The 22,414-nt window shown below is 37.3% G+C and overlaps 1 protein-coding gene across 6 annotated transcripts in view; it reads right to left on the reverse strand.

Moving 5' to 3' along the window:
* LOC121371721 (ral GTPase-activating protein subunit alpha-1-like) overlaps window positions 1-2,722 on the reverse strand; it is a 95,148-nt gene extending 92,426 nt beyond the window's left edge. For all 6 annotated transcript variants that reach the window (XR_005957820.1, XR_005957821.1, XM_041497819.1 and 3 more), the window contains exon 1: window positions 2,510-2,722. Coding sequence is in view for 4 of the 6 variants with exons in the window: in XM_041497819.1 (XP_041353753.1) it covers window positions 2,510-2,636 (127 nt within the window). In the remaining 2 variants the exon portion in view is untranslated. The remainder of the gene's footprint in view (window positions 1-2,509) is intronic.
* Window positions 2,723-22,414: the final 19,692 nt, after the last annotated feature.

Raw genomic sequence — 22,414 nt, forward strand, 5'->3', positions numbered from 1 at the left:
TATGTAGGCCTAACATGAAAAATCTCTTCCTTTAAAAAAACCAAAAAAAATCTACATTTTTGTTTTAACATATATAAATACATCATGCTGAGGTGTAACTTTGTGCCAAATATGTACAATGTACTCCTCGGCATTCGCAACCAAGTACTGTTTTTGTCTCTGGGTAACGTTCGGGCTCCGGGCTGTAAATACTAAAATAGGCTGACACCAAAGTACTATGCGGTGTTGGTGTCCAATCTTTTGTTTTGCAATAAAATACACGCGTCTTTCTTCGGACACAATCCTTTGAAAAACGGTAAAAAGACAATCCCGATCGTTTAAACTGTTTATTTTTACACCCAAAGGCTGTGCAGTACGGCACTGCTGGACTGAAAAGATTGTAAGCCCCTTACTCCATATATAAACACTTAACAACAATGGAAGAGTACAGCGGCTCTGACGTCACTTCCCTTTTTTTCCCGAACGTTCACGAATAAATATGCATAAATCGTACTTTGATACTGATTGGCGTAATTTCTTCATTTTAACCCTTATCCTGCCGCATTCTTTTTCCTAAATTTAAAGAATTTTCACCTGTTCTACATTTCTAGTAATTTTGTTAAAATCCATGGGCATTTTAACATGAAATTACACCCATATATACCATAATGATCCACCTACGTAATGATAGCATTTTGTAGATGGTTATTTTATTTATGTTACCATGGCAACAGCTGCAAATTTCAATATACAATTTTTTCATTAATAATTAAGAAAACATGAATAAAACTACTATTTTTCTTTTAATTTAAGTGTATGCTGTGATTTATTAAGCATAGTGATTGATTTAAAGAAAAAATTAAGCAGACTGCCATTTTTTTTCAGAATAATAAGGTGCAATGCACATACTGTCATCAACGCTTTTATGTAAATTATGAAGATAATGTCCAACATTAACTATTATACATTTTTAGTAATATTATTAAAATCAGTTGACATTTCAGCATGAAATTACACACATATATACTAAGAATACGTAACGCTAACATTTTATAGTCAGTTATATTATTTATGTTACCATGGCAACACCTACAAATTTCAATATACCATATTTTCATTAATAATTATGAAAACTTTAATTAAAAACTAATATTTGTCTTTTAATTTAAGTCTATGCTGTGATTTATTAACCATACTGCTTGATGTAAAGAAAAAATTAAGTCAACAACCGCAGTTTTTCTGAAAAATAGAGTCAGATGCGCATTCGGCTATCATCGCATTTTTATAAATTATAAACCATGGCAACCATGATTGGAGCTTCATAAACTCTAAAATCTGTTCTGTCACGCATTTGTGAGGCTTTTTGATTGGGAAATGAGTTTTTTATTGTAAATATTGTAAAGCGGGTTTTTGGTATATTTACACTCAAAAAAACTTTTTCCCAAAGAAAAAACGTCAGTAAAGCAATACCTATTGTTCGAAACACACCTGTTAATTGAGATTGGAGCTTCATAAACTCTAAATTCTGTTCTGTCCCGCATTTGTGAGGTTTTTTGATTGGGAAATGTTTTTTTTTATTGTAAATATTGTAAAGCGGGTTTTTGGTATATTTACACTCAAAAAACATTTTCCCAAAGAAAAAACGTCACTAAAGCAATACCTATTGTTCGAAACACACGTATTAATTTTGATTGGAGCTTCATAAACTCTAAAATCTGTTCTGTCCCGCTTTTGTGAGGTTTTTTGATTGGGAAATGGTTATTTTTATTGTAAATATTGTAAAGCGGGTTTTTGGTATATTTATACTCAAAAAACTTTTTCCCAAAGAAAAAACGTCAGTAAAGCAATACCTATTGTTTGAAACACACGTTAATTGTGATTGGAGCTTTATAAACTCTAAAATCTGTTCTGTCCCGCATTTGTGAGGTTTTTTTATTTGGAAATGGGTTTTTTATTGTAAATATTGTAAAGCTGGTTTTTGGTATATTTACACTAAAAAAACCCGTCACTAAAGCAATAGCTATTGTTCGAAACACACCTGTTCATTATTTCGTATAGTACAATCCCGAAAGCTGCTCATCCAATACGTGTCTTGGGTGTATTTTTTGGGTATCTTGGTGGTAAATAGTCGGACGCTAAAATCAGTCCTGTTCCGCATTTTACAAACAAGGCGGAAACGGACGTATGCATATGTTTAGGACTGACAACAATATTTGTGCTTCATATAAATTGTAAATCATATAATATTGATAAACTGTCAATAAAGTATATAAATTTTTTTTATTGGATACGATTTTGGCAGAATTATGGTTTTTGTGAGGGTTTTTGGCATATTTTGGGTGACCCCTCCATTTACTACATATCAACTCGAACTGCACAATAAATGCCAGTTATTGAATAGCAAATAGTAATGATTCAGTATTTGTCTACAGAGCTCATAGCTCTAGCAGCTAAATTTCATATTGACAATGTGTTCCTTCTTTTCAGAACCTTTCAAGGCTTCAGTCATCGGAGTACCTTACAGGCTTACCAAGCACAGATCGCAAGTGCTTCAACCGAGTCACGGAATCTTTCTTTGGATCTGCAACCTTCTGAGCTGATCTTTTCAAATCTCCATGACTGGTCGTCTTCCTGAACATAGACAGTGCCGAAGACATTTAGCTACTTGTCTATGTACAGCCGTTTTGCCATTTTGGGGCACTAAAGTTCACTGACAGATGAACATTTTTGCCTATTTACACAAATGGCGGTTCCTGCTTCTGACGCGCATGCGTTTGATTCGCAAAGGGAAATAATTTAGAGATGACTGGAAAACACAATGTCATGAGTTTTAAAGCTGCAATCTCTAGTATGTCAGTAAGTTGATAACAGCAAATCCGGTAGAAGTAAAGTTTGTTTTATTTAACGACGCTGCTAGAGCACATTGATTTTTTATCTTATCATCGGCTATTGGACGTCAAACATATGGTCATTCTGACACTGTTTTTAGAGGAAACCCGCTGTCGCCACATAGGCTACTCTTTTACGACAGGCAGTAAGGGATCTTTTAGTTGCGCTTCCCACAGGCAGGATAGCACAAACCATGGCCTTTGTTGAACCAGTTATGGATCACTGGTCGGTGCAAGTGGTTTACACCTACCCATTGAGCCTTGCGGAGCACTCACTCAGGGTTTGGAGTCGGTATCTCGATTAAAAATCCCATGCCTCGACTGGGATCCGAACCCAGTACCTACCAGCCTGTAGACCGATGGCCTGCCACGACGCCACCGAGGCCGGTATTAAATCCGGTAGAAGGTGATGATGCAAAATTACCAACCGGGTGTTTCCATTCCGTTAATTTTTGTTTTCAATTTAATTTATTTTTGTGCTTTTTACTTAAAGTTCAAACATGCATAGACTTGGACAATAATTTGAGGCAAATTCACTTTAAGCACTGGTGTAGGAAGCGGGGGGGGGGGGGGGGGGTCAGGGGGCCACTGTTAAGTCAATATAAATTTTAATTGGCTTAATTTTTACCTTTTAGGGGTTTTTTTTAGGGGGGGGGGGGGGGGGGTCAGAATGACCAAAATTACAAATTTGTTTCCTCTATGTGCCAAGAAACCTGCCCACTAAACCTGGGATTGATAAGTAGTCTTGGAACAGTCGAAAACATTTTAAAAATTACGCACGACACATTTAGGCAAACGAATACGGATCGCAATAAAACACGAGCTTTTGACTCAAAATGATAATTGAAAAAATTACTAAGTTTTTATTCACATTTCATGAAATAGTCTTCTAGATTTTCTTTTTTTCACGAAGCATTTAGCCATCTAGGCCTACTTAATTTTAACTTTGTAGATCCGCTACTATGTGAATGTAAATTAGTATGAATTATGGCTGCGTGAAACGTCTAAAATTTTGAATTACTCCTTGGGTATATTTCCCATAAAAAATTATGAACTCTGGAATATGATTTCTTGAGGTTAGCCCCAAGTTCAGCCAGCAAACGTTTCGCTAACGTTCGCGAAGTATTTGATCGGTTCCCGACATGGCCATTTCAGGCACGGCGGAAACAAGTAGACATTGCATGGGTGAGGGGCTGACTGAGATCGAGGGCGCAAAGCAGTTTCTAGGGGGTTCGGGGGTATGCTCCCCCGTAAAAAATTTGAAAACTAGATGTCCTGACATGCAAAAGTCTGTGCCTTTCGAAATTTATTAAATTTCGTTATTTTTAAATAGACACTATCAAAATTTACATGCTACAGTGAAAGCGTTTCAGTATACTAGTGAAATCAGGATATTTCGTCTTAATAAATTATCACAGTCACAGCGTTTATGCCATGAACACAGCATCTACGAATGTTATTCTTCTGTGAAGTGTTGGTTATTATTTCAAATCATCTTATCGGAACAAATGCAAAACACATTCCGCAAATTTCCATGTAAATATTATGAAATTATTAGTATTTTAAAAGAATGGATTGTATTTAATATATAGTTATCTAAATAAGATACAGGCAATTTCAGTTCCATACCTTCAGCCCTGATAAACATTCTTTAAATATTTTAGAAAAAAAAGATTTAACACCTAGAAAGTATCACTAATATAGGCCTAAAGGCATGCGTGTTTTAATTGCCGTTTGTTTAGTATCATCCAGAGGCATTAAATGTTACTGTATTAGTTAATTTCTCTAATGGCTGATTGCGTTACGGGTGGTGTCGCTCTAGTGGTGTCGTTAAACAAAAACACTTTAACTTTAACAGTCAGAATAAAAAGAATGACTGGGTCCGCCATTCAGCTCTGGAGCCTGTTTCACAAAACATCTTAAGTTTACGTCTGCGACAAGCAATTATTCAGGTCATACGTTTACAAGTGTTTGGCATCTATTTCATGCCTACCATTCTCATTATCTTAATAAAAAAACACCTTTCCAGTTTCTCCCACGATTTCAATCTGTTTCAACCCTTTCTGTCAGTTTCCTCCAACTCTGTCTTCTGAGCTGTCCACACCATCGCCTACCTGTCTCAACTTCCTCCACGAGTGCAGTCTCTGTGTACTTTCCTGCACCCACCTGGCATCCTCGTCCTCTGCCGCTAATAAAACTGGTCTGACCCACGGCACTAACTAACGACCGCCGGTAGTAGGGAAGCATAGTAGGTAGTTACAAGTGCCTCTTAACAATGCCAGAAGTAACTACTGAACACTCTCCGAAGTGGTCAGACTAAGCCCACAGCTAAAAGCTGATGGGGAATGACAGGTATGTGGCACCTGTCGCGGTTGGAGAGACAAGGACTGGGATGTGGAGGTGGACATTGAAAGAAGTTGAAAGATAGGAGGAGTTGCCAGATCGGGAAGGAATGAGATGGAATTCAAAGGAGTAAAAGGAAAGGAGGCAGTGGGGGGGGGGGGGGGGGGGGGGGGGGGGATAAAAAATATATATATATTTCACGCCGAAACTTACATCATTATGGAAGATGGGGCATTTGAAAGACCAAAGAAAATTAAATGTTTGTACTTCAAACTACATTAGTTGTACTGTTAGTAATACTAAGAATTGTGATTTAGTCGTAGATTTACGTTTACGTGTAAAACTTTGCTTTCGATGTTTTGTGAAACTGGGCCTTGGTAACTACGGCAGAAGATGATACCTTCCGTCTTCATATAATTATACAAATATCAAATATTCTCAAAATCACTTTTGGTAAAAACAAACTTTTGCTATCTTTTCAGTTCGGGGTGGGCCACCCATTTTCAGACGAGTTTGCCTTTGAAGCCACTGCAACACTATTGTGACGAGAGTGAGAAAAAAACGTCATTTAGCATTTTATGTTTGTTTGTTTTGTTTAACGACACCACGAGAGCATATTGATTAATTAATCATAGGCTATTGGATGTCAAACATGTGGTAATTATGACGCATAGTCATCAGAAGAAACCCGCTACATTTTTTTCTAATGCAGCAAGGGATCTTTTATATGACGAGTTGTGGTGCACTGGTTGGAACAGGAAATAAATCCAATCAGTTGAATGTATCCACCGAGGTGGTTCGATCCTGCGACGCAAGCACCTCAAGCGCCTTTATCATCTTATTAACACATAGAAATACTACATGAGTGACCGTTATATTAGATACTATTGATTTATAACTAGTTGTTTTAAAACGTATTAACGAGCTGTAAGATGAATGGTATCTAACGAACACGGATGCATTATATAGTATTCTATTTTCGACATACTCTCATGACCGTATTTCTGCATGCGAAGTTTCACGAAAAGCGGATGAAACAAAAGTCAGTAGAGCAGTGACGTCGTAATTTGTATTTTAGTACCAATGACCTTGACCTTTGAAACAAGCGAAACGTGAACTCGTTCAAGATGTCATAATCCTATTTCTATATGTGTTTCATGAAAATTGTGACATCGTAATTCTATTTTACTAACAGTGATCTTGATTTTTAACGCAGCTATGCAAAACGAAAAATCATTCAATACATCATGACTATTTTCGTTATGAAGTTTCGTAATTTATTTTTTTTTAAATAAAAAAAAAATCATACTTTTTATAACATTAACCTTAACCTTTGATGATTTACCATAGTTTGACACCCAATGGCCGATGTATTTTTCGTGCTGGAGTGTCGTTAAACATTCATTCATTCATTCATTCAGAGAGTCCAAACGCCAACTCATTCTAAATGTCATGATCATATTCCTGTATATTTTTATTTCATGAAAATCGGATGAGAAATGAAGTCACTACAGCTCCGACGTTGTGTTGTCAGGTCCTTAACCATATGCCTGACGCCATATAACCGTAAATAAAATGTGTTGAGTGCGTCGTTAAATAAAATATTTCTTTCTTCTTCTTCTTTTTTTGTGTTGTCAGAGCTTATTTTAATGTGACCTAGATTGAAAGTAAAAACCACTTTGTATAGAACAATAATACATGACGAGAAGAAACGTAAACTTAGTGTTCATTCTAAATATTTGGGAAATACAGTCTCTTCTCACAGTTTTAAATATAACATCTACCGTTTGGAGACTGGAATATCATATTGTTATCCTTTCGGAACATCCATAACACTTGTGTACATTAATTTGGAGTAATATTGTTCTGATTCTGACCCAGATTCTCAGTTGACACAAAGTTATTGCTAAGCTTCTAATAGGCCTACATATTATACATAATATCTGTAGTTATTGCATCTAGAATGTAATCATGTTTAATGAAAATTGCACAAGGTTAAATGAAAAGTTCAGTGTTAAAGACATTGTCCCATCTCTCTCTCTCTCTCTCTCTCTCTCTCTCTCTCTCTCTCTCTCTCTCTCTCTCTCTCTCTCTCTCTCTCTCTCTCTCTCTCTCTCTCTCTCTCACACACACACATTACAATAAAATACACATTACAAATACTCAGACTTGTTATATCCAATTAAGGTTCAAGCACGCTGTCTTGGGCACACACCTCAACTATCTGGGCTGTCTGTCCAGGTCAGTGGATTAGTTGTTAGTGGCTAGTGAGAGAGAAGAGGATGTAGTGGTCTTACACTTACCCACTGAGTCGTTAAAGCTCGCTCTGGGTTGGAGCCGGTACCGGGCTACGAACCCTGTACCCACCAGCCTTATGTCTCTCTCTCGCTTTCGCTCGTTGGATTTAAACAACTCGTTGTAAAACAAACGGTATCTTAACGACCGCTCATGTAGTATTCTCTATTTATAGCATGATAGTTGTGTTATAACGTAAAGGGAATCGCATACGAGAGAGGGGGCCGGGAAGGGGGGGGGGGGGGGTTGCAACTGCCTTAGTGCTGCAGCAAATTCTCAAATATCTTAACGACCGCTTATATAGTATTCTCTATTTATAGCATGATAACGTAAAGGGAATCGAATACGAGAGAGGGGACTGGGAGGGGGGGGGGGGGGGGGTGCAACTGTCTTAGTGCTGCAGCAAATGATCAAATTCGTGAAAAATTCATTGGCCTGAAAACTTTCTCCGTGTATTTCCATCATTCTTCCCATAATAATATTTGTAGTCCATGTAAAAATGCGTATGATGCGCCTATGGTTAAGAGACTTGTCTATCAAAAGAAATGTAGGGTTTTTACCCCCTCCCGAGAAATAGTCGTGAGGGTATGCAGCCATGATTAACTGTCGGGTTCTTTGTCTACTGAGGAGAGTTGATCTCAACAATGGTATATGGTTACCACTCTGTTTGTAGGAGGAAAGGAAAGGCATATTTGTTTAACGACATCTCGTCACAGTTTAAACTACGGTTATTTGGGGTTATATTGGCATTTGGTCAGTAGAGAGAGAAAGAGAAAAAGAAAAAACGTGCTACCGCCACAGTCTACTTCTACTACTAAAGCAGGATCTTTTAATTTCAATTCAGTTCAGCATACAATATAATGAACATACAAACATGTAAGAACGCAATTACAGTATCAATAACAGGCAGTCAAGGTTTCTCAGTTACATGCCCAGGACATAGTTTTTGAGTCGTAAATGAATTTAAAAAAAAACCCACACAAATTATATACGATCAATACGCCGTTGTGGGGCAAGGGACCCACCACAGTGGTAAAGCGCTCGCCTGATGTGCGGTCGGTCTTGGGTCGATCCCTGTTGGTGGTTTCGTTGGGGTATTTTTCGTTCCAGTCAGTGTACCATGATTTGTATATCAAAGGCCGTGGTATGTGCTATCCTGTCTGTGGGATGGTGAATATTAAAGATCTGTTAAAAAATATAGCGGGTTTTCTCTCTATGACTATCCAATAGCCGATGATTAATAAATCAATGTGCTTTAGTAGTGTTATTAAATAAACAAAGTTTAACAATATTATAATGAGATTCAAACATGTAATAACCCAATGTACAGGATAAAATATATTTACGTATAATAACGTATTGCATCAATAACCCAGTATCGATCATACGACCTATCGCACCTCAGGCGAGAAATCTTCCCCAGAGCTATATATATCACCCCGCCTACGTAGGACTGTCACATGTACAGCACACGTCGGTCCAGGCGTCAAAATTCTTCTTACAGCTTCCGTCTGAATGTGTACACGGATGTGTCCTATAGAATGCTATTTCTAGCAAGGAACTGTAAGTATTCTACAGAAATATGACTGACATTATTTAGAGGAAGAAGTACTTTTAACTGTATTATTGTGCCGTCTGTGTTCATAGGCGTACAGGCCGGTCATTTTTGTAAGGGGGAGGTGGGGGGGGGGGGGGGGGCAGGTTAGTTTCTGCCCGAATTAAACGAAAATTCCCGAATCTGGATAACACCATTAGTATTACTGTCAATCAGCTATACAGGGTTTCAAACGAATCACTCCACATTTTTAAATGGATCACAACTAATTTTTCGGGTAAAATGATGATAAATACATGGTAAAAACGCCTCAGGTTAACACATTTTGCCTGAATATCTCCCCCTGTATCGTACGCCTATGTCTACATTTGCTATCTTAAAGGTACTGACCCTATGGTTATTACTATTTGACGTCTATAGTAGATTTTAAAAATTAATTGCATGTCATATTTACATAAATTATTAAGTTTGGCAAAATCATATTTGCAGTAATTCCAAATGTATTTTATGTGAAACAGAAAAGATACATATCTCTAGAACTAGAATCAGCAACTTAAAATGAATGAAAAAAGGATTTTATTTAGCGACGCACTTAACACATTTTAATTACAGTTATATGGTTAAGGACCACACAGATAATCAGAGAGGAAACCCGCTTCCGTTACACAATGGGCTTTACTCTTTCCGATTATTAGCAAGGGATCTTTTATATGCATCATCCCACAGACAGGAAAGCACATAACACGGTCTTTGTTACACCAATGTGGAGCACTGGCTGGAACGAGAAATGGTCTAATAGCCCCACCGACCGGGTATCGATTCAAGACCGATCGCGTATCAGGTCGCTTTAAATATTCCTCCCCAATCATTATCACTGCGACGGACATTAGACAGTATTTCTATTGATGAGAGTAGATATATGGTAGTCATCTTGAATATTGGCATGAACATTTAATCTAGCCAGGGGTTTGCAAATGGAGTTGTTACAGCCATCTAACTATTTTCTAGTAGTAATAGTGATATAACATTGTACATTTCATCAAATATTGTTGGCCATTTTTAATTTTTAGATGGTCCTGAATATGAAAAATAACTTCCACTGTATGTATCTTTTCAGGCAAACGTGAATATACTCATCATATATGTATTTATCTTGATTGGTTCTATATTTATGACGTTTTTCACTTTTAAATTTTATTTTGATGATCTTGGATTTGCCCTAACTTGAAACATTTCCCAGGATCAGATTTTGGTAAACCTTTTGATATTTCATGTAGAGGTATCAAAAAGCCAATATATATAGAGAAACATTTTCTGAAAATTTTGTTGAACCTCTACGAAAAAAAAAGAAGTTTAATGACTAGACTGACTCCACCCATCTCCCCTTGATACATGTGAAGAAAAAAAAAAAAAAGTACAATTTTTAAAATGGACTTCATTGCGAGCGAATAAACAGACGTCGAGATAAAGGTGTACTGTCTAGACTATTTGATAGGTTGAGAGTAAGTTGATTCACAATCGTTTTGATAGGTTGAGAGCAAGTCACGTTTTATTTAGTATCCAATGCGACTCTCTGTGGCGATAAAATGAATATAGATCTCGGTGATAGTGATATGCCAAGTGAGTTTTAACTTACCAAATGTTTTAGCGGTGTGCTTTCCGTTATAAAGCTAAATATCAAATTTCAATTAAAAAACCCAAAACATCATTCATATACATTATATTAAATAAAACTGAAAGAAAGTTTTATTTTAATTTTATATTTATAACATGATATTTACATTACAATTTACAATTATAATTTATGTATAAAATTGCAAATGTGATTAATTAAAAGAAGTGGTATTCATTCAGTTTGTCAGTGCTACACCACATTCCTGCACCGTGGAATGAACACCTGACACGTTTTGCAAGATCATTGTACATGTTTTAAAAACACTTAAATCGCTATCAATTTTTCAATCTGACACGACTCCCCTACAGACATTTGGATTAGATCTTGCAGTATATATACTGAAAGAATAGTCCATGGGCCACACTCGCCTGCTACCGATTCGATCGGGCTGCTGGTGCTCCCTTGCACCTGCCAGTGCAGGCGGTCCCTCCTCTCCCCTCCCCCCCCCCCCCCCCTTTCCTGTCATGGACGGAGGAGCCGGCCAAGGCCGGCTCTTGTGCCCACGACAGCCGTGCGCTACAACAGCTTGTTCTGAATGTGCACGTAAAACCCTAAGACCTGACCTGACCTCCATGGGCCAGAGCCGAGATTGGTATCACCTGGACGGGCAAAGTCTCATGGTGTTTTTTAATAGCTCTATGTCTGTAGTTAATAAATTAGTATGATAGACTTTTCTAAGGAGTAGCTTTTTGGTGGATATCGCCCCATAAATATAGTGAGGGGATGACAAATGTTTGTACAATATTTTGGAGTAGGGATAACAAAATGTATCATAACTTTGCAAACAATTAACATAGTTACACACATTAGCACTCAAAATGTTTATATGAAACCCCTCTACAAACGTATATATGATATATACACATTGGTGCAATAATTTGGTCACCAGAGGTCAAAAGGTCATGACATTTTGTGGATTTTCAAAATCCGATACCTTGGCATTAATAATACTTCTGCTTCATGTATGAGCGACATATTCCAACTCAACTGCCTAGAATGTGAATGATAGACACCTTGTGAGTAATTAAAGGGGTCATTGTTAAATTGTTTTGAAAAAAATGTGCCTCTACAACAAACGACAGAAAGTCATATTTACAAAACTAACATAAAAGTGTGAGAAACCCATAATTTCTTTGCAGGCAGTCAACACATCTTTACACACTACCAGTAACAAATTGAAAATATTTGACCATTGCCTTAGATTTCAACTTTTAAAAGGAACCACTTGTCCAAAATACATTATGGTGGCAATCGTGGATTTCCAATATGGCCACCATACCGTATTAGTACCACTATATCAGAATCTTTGCCAAATATACTCGCATTTTGGGGGTCTAACTTTGAGTTTTGAGATAATTAATGCAGTTACATCAATCAAAATATCACTAGATGGTTTTTGATTTGTTATATATTTTCATGGAGCATTTTGGTTAAATCCCTCTAATCAGGAAGGAGGACAACAACAATGCAAGGTAGGATTGGATTTATTCAGTAACCAACAAATAAAGGTCCTGAAAATAGTATATAAAAATAAATATAGTATAATTGATAAAACAACGTGTCATCGTACAGTGCAAATCTTATAGTAATCTACACCAATATCACAGCTTGACAAAATACACATTGCCAAGGATATTAATTTAAATATTACTTAACACGCACAATTACATGTTATCAAAATAAACATACATCAAATTCCTTATCCGTAGACATAACCCACCGATGCAATACAAGATAAATACACCACTGGTTCATCGAACCCACAACACACGAAAAATTACACATTACTAAATACATACAAACTCCTAGAAATAGATTAGTTACATACCTTGGCTGGGGCTATGGACCGAACTGGTTGCTATCTACTGCGGTTGATATCTAGTCAACTCATCATATATAATGGTTAAATGCCTAACAATTAGACCTATGTATATTTATCGTTATTGTATACAACATAATTACCCTAGTAATTATTCTATTTTATTTACAGTTAGTAAATTAAGAAAATGTATTGAATACATTGAATATACTTTTAAATATTTATAAACATTACCTTTTCCCTAGTGTCAGCTATAGTATATAATTTTATATGTACCTATAGTTAATAAATATTATATAGAGAAAAATATACGAGTGCCCGTTAGATACCATTTATCTCACAACGAGTTGTTTTAAAATGTATCTAACGAGCGAAAGCGAGTTTGATACGTTTTTAAACAATGAGTTATGAGATAAATGGTATCTAGCGGACACGAATGTATTATTCTATTTCTTATATATCCTCAAAACCCCAGGTTTTAAGCACATTTTAACATCTTTTTTGACTAAAAGTTATTTACAGTCGTTGCACTTGTAGCTAACTTACGCGTCACAGACATATTTCCACCGTATTGTTTTTCATTGGTTGCATGACACTGGTGACCTGGTCATCACCTAGGAGCAGCCAGTCGTATGTCTTGAAATTGTTAACACACATACGTGTGTAAACAACCCTTGTGTTATCAAAATCAGCGCATGATGTTCCCAACAACGGGTGTGTAAGAATATGATTTTATATCTACCAATAATTAATATTTAAATTATAATGGAAAATAATGTGCACAACAATTATATAAATGTATACATGCATGTTAGCCAAAATATTGAAATAGTCGGAAATAGTCTTTCAGCTCAGTAATATGTCTGTGTTGACGGCTTGCTGTTCAAGGTAAATGTTGCACGGACTAGCCGTGTCCAATGGTCATGTGACACCAGCATAAAATATCATTGGCTAAACTCCACCAATGATCTTTACTAGCCAGTTTAGCGGGAAAGAAAGGTTAGGGCGTTGGCTAATAGGGTATTCTCCACGACGAATATCCTAAAACTAAACGACATAACCAATTAATAAAATATTCTAAAATAAGTAGGTAATAAAATACCACATATATACATAAATAGTCATATATTTCTACCCCGTAACACAAATAACGAAATATATAGTAGAATTACTCAGGTGAAAAGGTGCAACGTCACTTGTGAATCTTTCCATCTTTTTACTTTGGAATCATTCTGTTCAAGCAAGAAGTTTATATTGAACAATTTACTTCGAAGGGATCTATTTACATGTCCATCTAGTTCCACATCCACTCAGACTCCTGTAACCATACATAACTAACTCATTACAGGCTTTGGAAGCCAAAGTTGGGGTATTCTAATATCGTAGCACTCATACCACCTAAGCTCCCTTTTTTCTTTGGTCTAACTTGGAGTTTTAAGGGTAATGAATGCAGTATCATGCTAAAAATCACTAGATGGGTGGTTTATAAAAGGAACGGAATATACTGACAAATTATTGAGAAAACAAGTATTTTGGGAGTCTTAATTTACCATCGGTTTGCTGCAGATTTTGGAAGCTAAAGTAGCATAAGGGTATTCCACACATGAACCCTACATTGGCCATCGTAATCAAAAGTCATTCTCAGTCCCTTAGTAGTGGGTGCATGCTGTTTATATTGTCCACTGGTAACTCTTATTATTAGCTATTAGTTAGTACAGTGTTTTGTGTGCTGCAAAGAGTGGGTGGAATGGTTTCCATTGTCTTCCTATTCTGGCATTGCAACACATTCCTTTCTTCATCAACATGTTCCAGGTCACTGGTCTTATCATGAGAGTTACTGGTGTAAGAGTTGAGTGTCATGTAGATAAAGGCATGAGTCACATCAGCGTAGCAGATCCATGCACCCACAAGATGTCCTTTTATCTCCCCCCCCCCCCCCCCCAAAAAGCAGACGTTATGTCACATTTTGTGAAGTTGTGGAAGAGAGGCAGGGCCAGGGATCTAACTTTAATTTATAAGACACCCTATATACAATAGTGCCTACTTCCCCGAATACCTTCATGTTACTCATCTCTTCTAAATTATTTGATCCTACTCATAATGCATGTACAACATCGTCTTTTGGAATGTTCTATGTTATATGAAACAAATACACGTTCGACATACTCATCAAATGTCAGGTATTTGGTAACCAGGTAGGTCTAACTGGTATGATGGTTTTAGTGATCGTTCATTCACCACCAAGAATGCGTCTGCCATAAAGTAAATCATCGTTATATCTGGTGTCAGTGTTATTCTTCGATGACCCAATCTTTCAATGCCACCATGTGACATGAGAAAGCAGACACTAGACTTTTTATTCATGTGCCTTCCTTAGAAATAAATAATATACTACATGAAGTCGTGGCATAGATTAACTTGATTGCGAATTGCAATATATATAGAGAAATAAATCATCCAAGATGCTTCACTGATTGCATACTTCACTGCATATGAAATACGTTTCTGTTGAATATTTCACTTCTCACAAACGCACAGTTCAGTGCGTTCCGATGGGCGTTTGTGCATGCACATCTAGTCCTGCATCCACTCAAACTCTTGCAAGCATTCTTCACAAATTCACTGCATTGGCTGTCTTTATCAAAAGTGATCCACCATCAGTCTGGAGTGCATACATTTTGTTAATGCTATTCAGTGGTAGACCACATCCCAGCTTGGTAGGCAACACGTTTTGAGTACTGCAATAGGGCATCCTGGGTGGGTGAAATGGTGTCCATTGTCGTCTGCTTCTGGAAGTACAACACCTTCCTTGCTTCGCCAACATATTCTTGGTCACTAGTCTTGTCATACAAGATAACTGCGAAACGTTCCAATAGTGGAAGTGTAGAGCAGTCTACGATAGCAATTGTGATGTAAAATGTTTCTGATTGTTTGTTGGATCATGAAAAGGTCTGTCCAGTTTCATGGAATGTTGTTGTTACCAGCTAATGGACATTTAATGAGTATGCCGACCGTGTCTCTGTTTCATACAGTATATAACGTTCCAAAAGACATACATCACGTGTAACATCATTTTGAGTCAAAGTAAGAAAAGGGTATTCGAGGAAGCAAATCTCTGGCACTGCCTCTCTTCCACAACTTCACAGGATGTGACATTACCTCTGCGTTCACTGGAAAAGGTAAAAGGACAGCTTACAACTGCTACCGTGATGTTACCTGTGCCTTTATCTACATGGTACTCAACCCTTATACCAAAGTAATTATAAATACTCCACATTTCTAGCTAATAAAACATTTCACAGTTATCTTGTATAATAAGACACCGACGTGAAACATGTTGACGAAGCAAGGAAATTGTTGTACTACCAGAAAAGGATGACAATGGAAACCATTTCACCCACCGAATATGCCCTGCTGCTAGTGATGGAAATCAGTTGGAATTCCATCATCGATTATCAATTATACCATTCAACTTTAGATTACACAATCGATTAAAATTATATGGACATAATAAATAATTTGAATTATAAGGACAACGGACACGTCGTCATGCTCACTGCAATACACCCTACAAACTTGCCAATAATAACTCATTAATAACTTGTTTTATATGTAGACATAAAAGCAAACCCCAAACCCAACATATTTACATCGGTTACATTATCTAGAGTAGAGGAATAATTACAGTTAACATTTTCCCACACAATCGATTATAGACTTTTATAAGTTGAAAACTAAGGCAATGGACAAACATTTTCCATTTTATAATAAGAACAGAATGATACAAAAGCAAACCGATGGTAAGACTCACAATAGTCATTGCAGCATTGTTCCTTATTGAGTTGTCTATATATTTTATTTCTTTTATTGCACCAATTTGTATATATTATATATCTGTGTGTATACATTTAGAGTGCTAATTTATGTGGCTATGTTTAGTGGTTGCAAAGTTATGATATATTTTGTTATCCCTACCCCAAAATATTGTACAAATATTTGTCCTGGCCTCACTATGTTTATGGGATGATATCCACCAAAAATCTACTCCTTAGAAAAGTCTATCATACTTATTTATTAACTACAGGCATAGGGCTATTAAAAAAATCACCATGAGAATTTGCCCGCCCAGGTGATACCAATTCGTTAAATTTCAGTGTCTGGTCCATGAAAAAGAGAAAAGTAGCCTATTAGAAACTATCAATATCGAAAACGGGAAGCTTCTCTTATACCAAAGACAAATTCAGGTTTCTGTTCATTACTGAATGAGAAGAAAAATTCATCATATATATATATATATATATATATATATATATATATATATATATATATATAGAGAGAGAGAGAGAGAGAGAGAGAGAGAGAGAGAGAGAGAGAGAGAGAGAGAGAGAGAGAGAGACACACAGAGATCTACGGCTTGCTGGGTATACGTTCCCTCCATCAAATTTTAAAGCACTCCTATTACTTTTTCTAAGCTACACGTCCACCATCGGAACACCTTACAGTCCTTTCGTGTAAGACAGGAACAGACTCCGTAACAGCCTGATAGTTGTGTCATATTTGGATCCTCCGTGGATTTCAAAATTTTGGGATCTTTAGGAAAATAATTAGCCTACGAAAGTGCTGGCTAACTCCACAAGAGGGCCAAATCCACGATGGCCACCGGCGACCATACTGGAAATCGAAAATCGCCATATCTCACTTAATGTTCTTAATGTTAAGACTCCGGAATAAGGTGTCTATTTCTATTACATAGAGGGTGCCTAAACGTATGGTGGGGTTAGTTTTGCAATTTGAGATCATCTTGATATTCAAATTCATTGACCATCATAAACAAAACCCAGTGGAACCCTTGAAATAGTTGGGCTAAATCATAAATGAAGTGTCTATTTGCACATAAAACAAGGATGTACAATATTTACACGAGTTCATGTTTGCAATTTCACTTGAAATAAAAGCATACGGGAGCCCTTAGATTAATTGGGATAGTATAATAAACGAGGTATCTATTTACATCAGACAGGTGATTCGCAATCGTTTTTGCATACTGTGCATTTGGCATATACAAGAATATGTTTATTTGAAGAAGAAGAAAAAAACATTAAGTGAAAAAGGGATAACACAACTCGCAAGTAAAAAGTGTTTAAAGAATTAAATTTAAAGTTATTTCATGGTTAACGTTTTAATCTTAGCTCTTCAGTATATGTTCTGAAAAAAAAAAAAAAAAAAAAAAAAAAAAAAAAAAATATATATATATATATATATTGTAAATAAATAAAATATTAACATTAAACTTAAAGAATATGTAAAAAGGAAAGGAGGCACAGATCCCCCCCCCCCCCCCCCGGGTGTGGCTATCCTATAGAGAGTCACTAGATTGAGATTCATGGAATCAACCACTATTTTGCCAAAAAGCCCATTCGACTCTGTAATATGCTGAAATACGGCCCTGATCATGTATTACGGTTTTGTCATTTAGATTTAACTTCATTCAGTAATATATAACACATATTCCAAGGAAAAGACATTCATTTACATTTGATGTTTTAAAATTGAAAATGACATCTATTCTAAATTCTTTCTTCTTTTTTCTTTTTTTGGTGATTGAATTAGGAACATAATGTTCAAATATATTTTATTTAGATTTTAATATAAAAAAAATTATATTATTGGTTAGTATTTCAAATCTATACTGTTAATTGTTTTTTCCTTTGACTGAAAGGTTAGCAGCAATCGTAAATGAAACACTATTAATTCTTATTTTAGGCAAAAGGGACTATACGGTCGTAATACGAACTGAACTTTTGTCTGTAACTGCTGAGCGATTATAATGGATGGGAACACGTCTTCAGTTAGATCCTTAGTTTACAACAATACAACAATAATGTACGAAGGAGTTGAATATATATAGAGAAATAAATCATTCAAGATGCTTCACTGATTCCATACTTCACTGCACATGAAATACGTTTCTATTGAATATTTTACTTCACAAACGCACAGTTCAGTGCGTTCCGATGGGCGTTTGTGCATGCACATCTAGTCCTGCATCCACTCAGACTCTTGCAAGCATGCTTCACAAATTCACTACATTGGCTGTCTTTATCAAAAGTCATCCACCATCACTCTGGAGTGCATACATTTTGGTCATGTTATTTAGTGGTAGACCACATCCCAGCTTGGTAGGCAACACGTTTTGAGTACTGCAGTAGGGCATCCTGGGTAGGTAAAATGTAGTCCATTGTCTTCTTCTTCTGGAAGTACAACACCTTCCTTGCTTCGCCAACATATTCTAGGTCACTAGTCTTATCATAAAAGAAAACTGTGAAACGTTCCAATAGTGCAAGTGTAGAGCAGTCTACGATATCAATTGTGATGTAAAACGTTTTGTTACCCCTACCCCAAAATATTGTACAAACATTTGTCCTCGCCTGACTATGTTTATGGGGTGATATCCACCAAAAATCTACTCCTTAGAAAAGTCTATCATACTAATTTATTAACTACATTTAAAAAAACACATCATGAGAATTAAACTACCACGAGACTTTGCCCGCCCAGGTGATACCAATTAGTCAGTGTCAATGGACTAGAAGAGAAACGTAGCCTATTAGAAAATATCAATATCGAAAACGGGAAGCTTCTTTTACATCAAAGACAAATTCAGGTTTTTGTCCATTATTGAATGATAAGACAAATTCATAATTTTTCAAATAACCTGTCCAACATCTAGTAAAACAGGGTAGAGATTTTGTAAGTTTGTTTGTTTATAGTGATAAAGATAAATACCATCAAACAAGTACAAGTCCTAAATATGAGGTGTGGGCTAGGCGATATATAAACTGACTAGGCGATATATAAACTGACTAGGCGATATATCAACTTTGGCAACATCGGAACTGGCAACGTGTACTCTTTTCTGATGAGAGCAGGTTCCAGTTATTCAAAGCTGATGGCAGGACTCGGATATACCGACGTGCAGGAGAGAGAACAGCTCCGTGCTGTGTTCAGGAGACTGAACCGTTTGGTGGTGGATCTGTGATGGTTTGGGGCGGTATCTGTGGCCAACAGCGGACAGACCTTATTGTCACTGACGGAAATCTTAACGCACACCGTTACATCAACCAGATTTTACGTCCCGTCCTGTTACCGTTCTTGTAACACCATCCTAGACTCTTGTTTCAACAGGACAATGCCAGACCTCGCACAGCTCGTGTGGTGCAACAGTTCCTCGCCGCAAACAACGTCAATGTTTTGCCATGGCCAGCCCGTTCCCCTGACCTGTCACCGATAGAACATTTGTGGGATCATCTTAGCCAGCGAATTCGACGTCGTCCTAACCCTCCAATGAATAGGGATCAGTTGGTACAGGCACTGATGCAGGAGTGGACGGCAATACCCGATGTCGTCATTAGGCGCTTAACAAACTCTGTCCGACGTCGGGTCCATGCTTGCATACTTGCACATGGTGGACATACACGCTATTGAAACATGTTCTTTGTGGTCAAATATATTCACCTTCGTATTGAGTGGTCCTTTATGAAATCGCACATTTCACCCCTAGTGCTGTTGTGCACTGTGATAGTATCATTTTATGGGTTTTATTGAGTATACTCGTGTTTATTTATCGCCAAATTATTATACTTTCAAAATATAACATTTGCATCAACTTGTGTTTTGTGTTGTTTTTAATTGAAAACATAATTGGTATATTTTCTTTTGATCGTCAGTTTATATATATACTGAACAAAAAAAGAAACTTCCGATTTGTACATATAGTATTTGTTGTGTTAAAGAATTCATTGTGTAATGAAATTATATAGGTAATATTAGCCTTGAGCTGTATTATCAGGATTCATGAATTTTATCGATTATTTTTGCACTGTTAATCGTCGACAACGTGAAATTCAATTTGCACGTGCATGCATGGTTCGACATGTCCCGTGTTGTATTCGGTCAATTTGTTTTACTTGTCTTACTGATATTGTTGTCAAGTGAACGAAAACGCTTAAAAATGTGTAAAAAACATTAACGTTTTTTACATTGTAGCATTTTTAGTATGCCAAGAATACCCAATAATTTACGCGAACGGGCGATTGGCATGCTTGATGCTGGCATGTCGACAGAAGACGTTGCAAGGCATGTTGGGAGTTCTAGTCGAGCGATACGAAATCTTCGCGTAAGATTTCGAACGACAGGAAGCACCAACGACTTGCCACGTCGTGGACGTCCGCGTGTTACAACGCGTGGTCAAGACCGCTGTATCATGAACACGCATTTGCGCAATCGATTCCAAACTGCCACTGCTACTGCTGCTAACACACCTGGGCTTCATAATAACCGAATCAGTGGGCAAACTGTTCGTAATCGTCTGCGGGAGAACGGTTTACATGCACGACGTCCTTACGTCGTATGCGTTTTAACGCAACGTCATCGTCTAAATCGTCTTAATTGGGCACGTGTACACACTCGTTGGATACGGCGATGCTGGAATACCGTTCTTTTTTTCGGATGAATCCAGATTTTCTTTACAACGTGGTGATGGCAGGGTGCGCGTCTACCGTAGGAGAAATGAACGCTATGCTGACTGTTGTGTTCTTGAACGAGATCGTTTCGGGGGTGGGGTTTGTGTCATGGTCTGGGCAGCCATTGCCCATGGTTATCGTTCACCACTAGTCGTCAATGATGGCAATTTAAATGCTCAACGTTACCGCGATGACATTCTTGCTTATCACGTCATTCCTCTGTTACATTCCTCTGTTACGCCAACATCTCGATTTTTCAGCATGATAATGCCACCTCTCATACAGCTAGAGACACTGTAAATTTTCTTAGGACAAATAGCATTGATTTCATTGATGACTGGCCCGCTAAAAGACCTGATATCAACCCCATCGAGCATGTCTGGGATAGTCTGGACAGACGATTGAGGCGTCGTCCCAACCCACCCGCTAACGTCAACGAACTTCGTCAAGCGCTTATTCAGGAATGGAACAATATTCCACAGGCAGAAATCAACACTTTAGTCAATTCTATGCGTCTGCGATGCACTGCAGTGGTCAATTCAAGAGGTGGTCAAACCCGTTATTAAGTGGGTGGGGTTTGTTTTAACCCCTACCACACTTGGTCAAAATTTCTCCCAGTTTCTGTTAACCTATGGCCATGATTTTTGCACCAAACGATGCATCATGGAACACTCTTTAAACGCATATATAACAATTATTCCCCCGGTTTGTTTTCATCAAGTTATGTTCAAGCAAAGTTAGCGGAAGTTTCTTATTTTGTTCAATATATATATATATATATATATATATATATATATATAGAGAGAGAGAGAGAGAGAGAGAGAGAGAGAGAGAGAGAGAGAGAGAGACAGAGAGAGACAGAGAGAGAGAGAGAGTGAGTCACAGATCTACTGCTTGCTTGGGTGTTCGTTCCTTCCTTTAAATTTCAAAACTTTCCTGATCCTTTTTCTAAGCTACACGTCCGCCGTAGGAACACCCTACACTGCTTTCGTGTAAGACAGGAACAGACTCGGTAATAGCTTGATAGTTGGGTCATATTTGGATCCTCTGTGATCGGGGACCAAAGTGGATTTCAAAATTTTGGGATCTTTAGAAAACTATTTAGCCTCCATATACCTTACGAAAGTGCTGGCTAACTCCACAAGAGGGCCAACGGCGGCCATACTGGAAATCGAAAATTGACATATCTCAATGTTAAGACTCCGGAATAAGGTGTCTATTCCTATTACATAGAGGGTGCCTAAACGTATGGTGGGGTTAGTTTTGCAATTTGAGGTCATCTTGATCTTCAGATTCATTGCCCACCATAAAAAAACAAAAACTCAGTGGAACCCTTGA

This window comes from Gigantopelta aegis, chromosome 4, assembly GCF_016097555.1.
Source record: "Gigantopelta aegis isolate Gae_Host chromosome 4, Gae_host_genome, whole genome shotgun sequence".
NCBI classification, from domain to species: domain Eukaryota; kingdom Metazoa; phylum Mollusca; class Gastropoda; order Neomphalida; family Peltospiridae; genus Gigantopelta; species Gigantopelta aegis.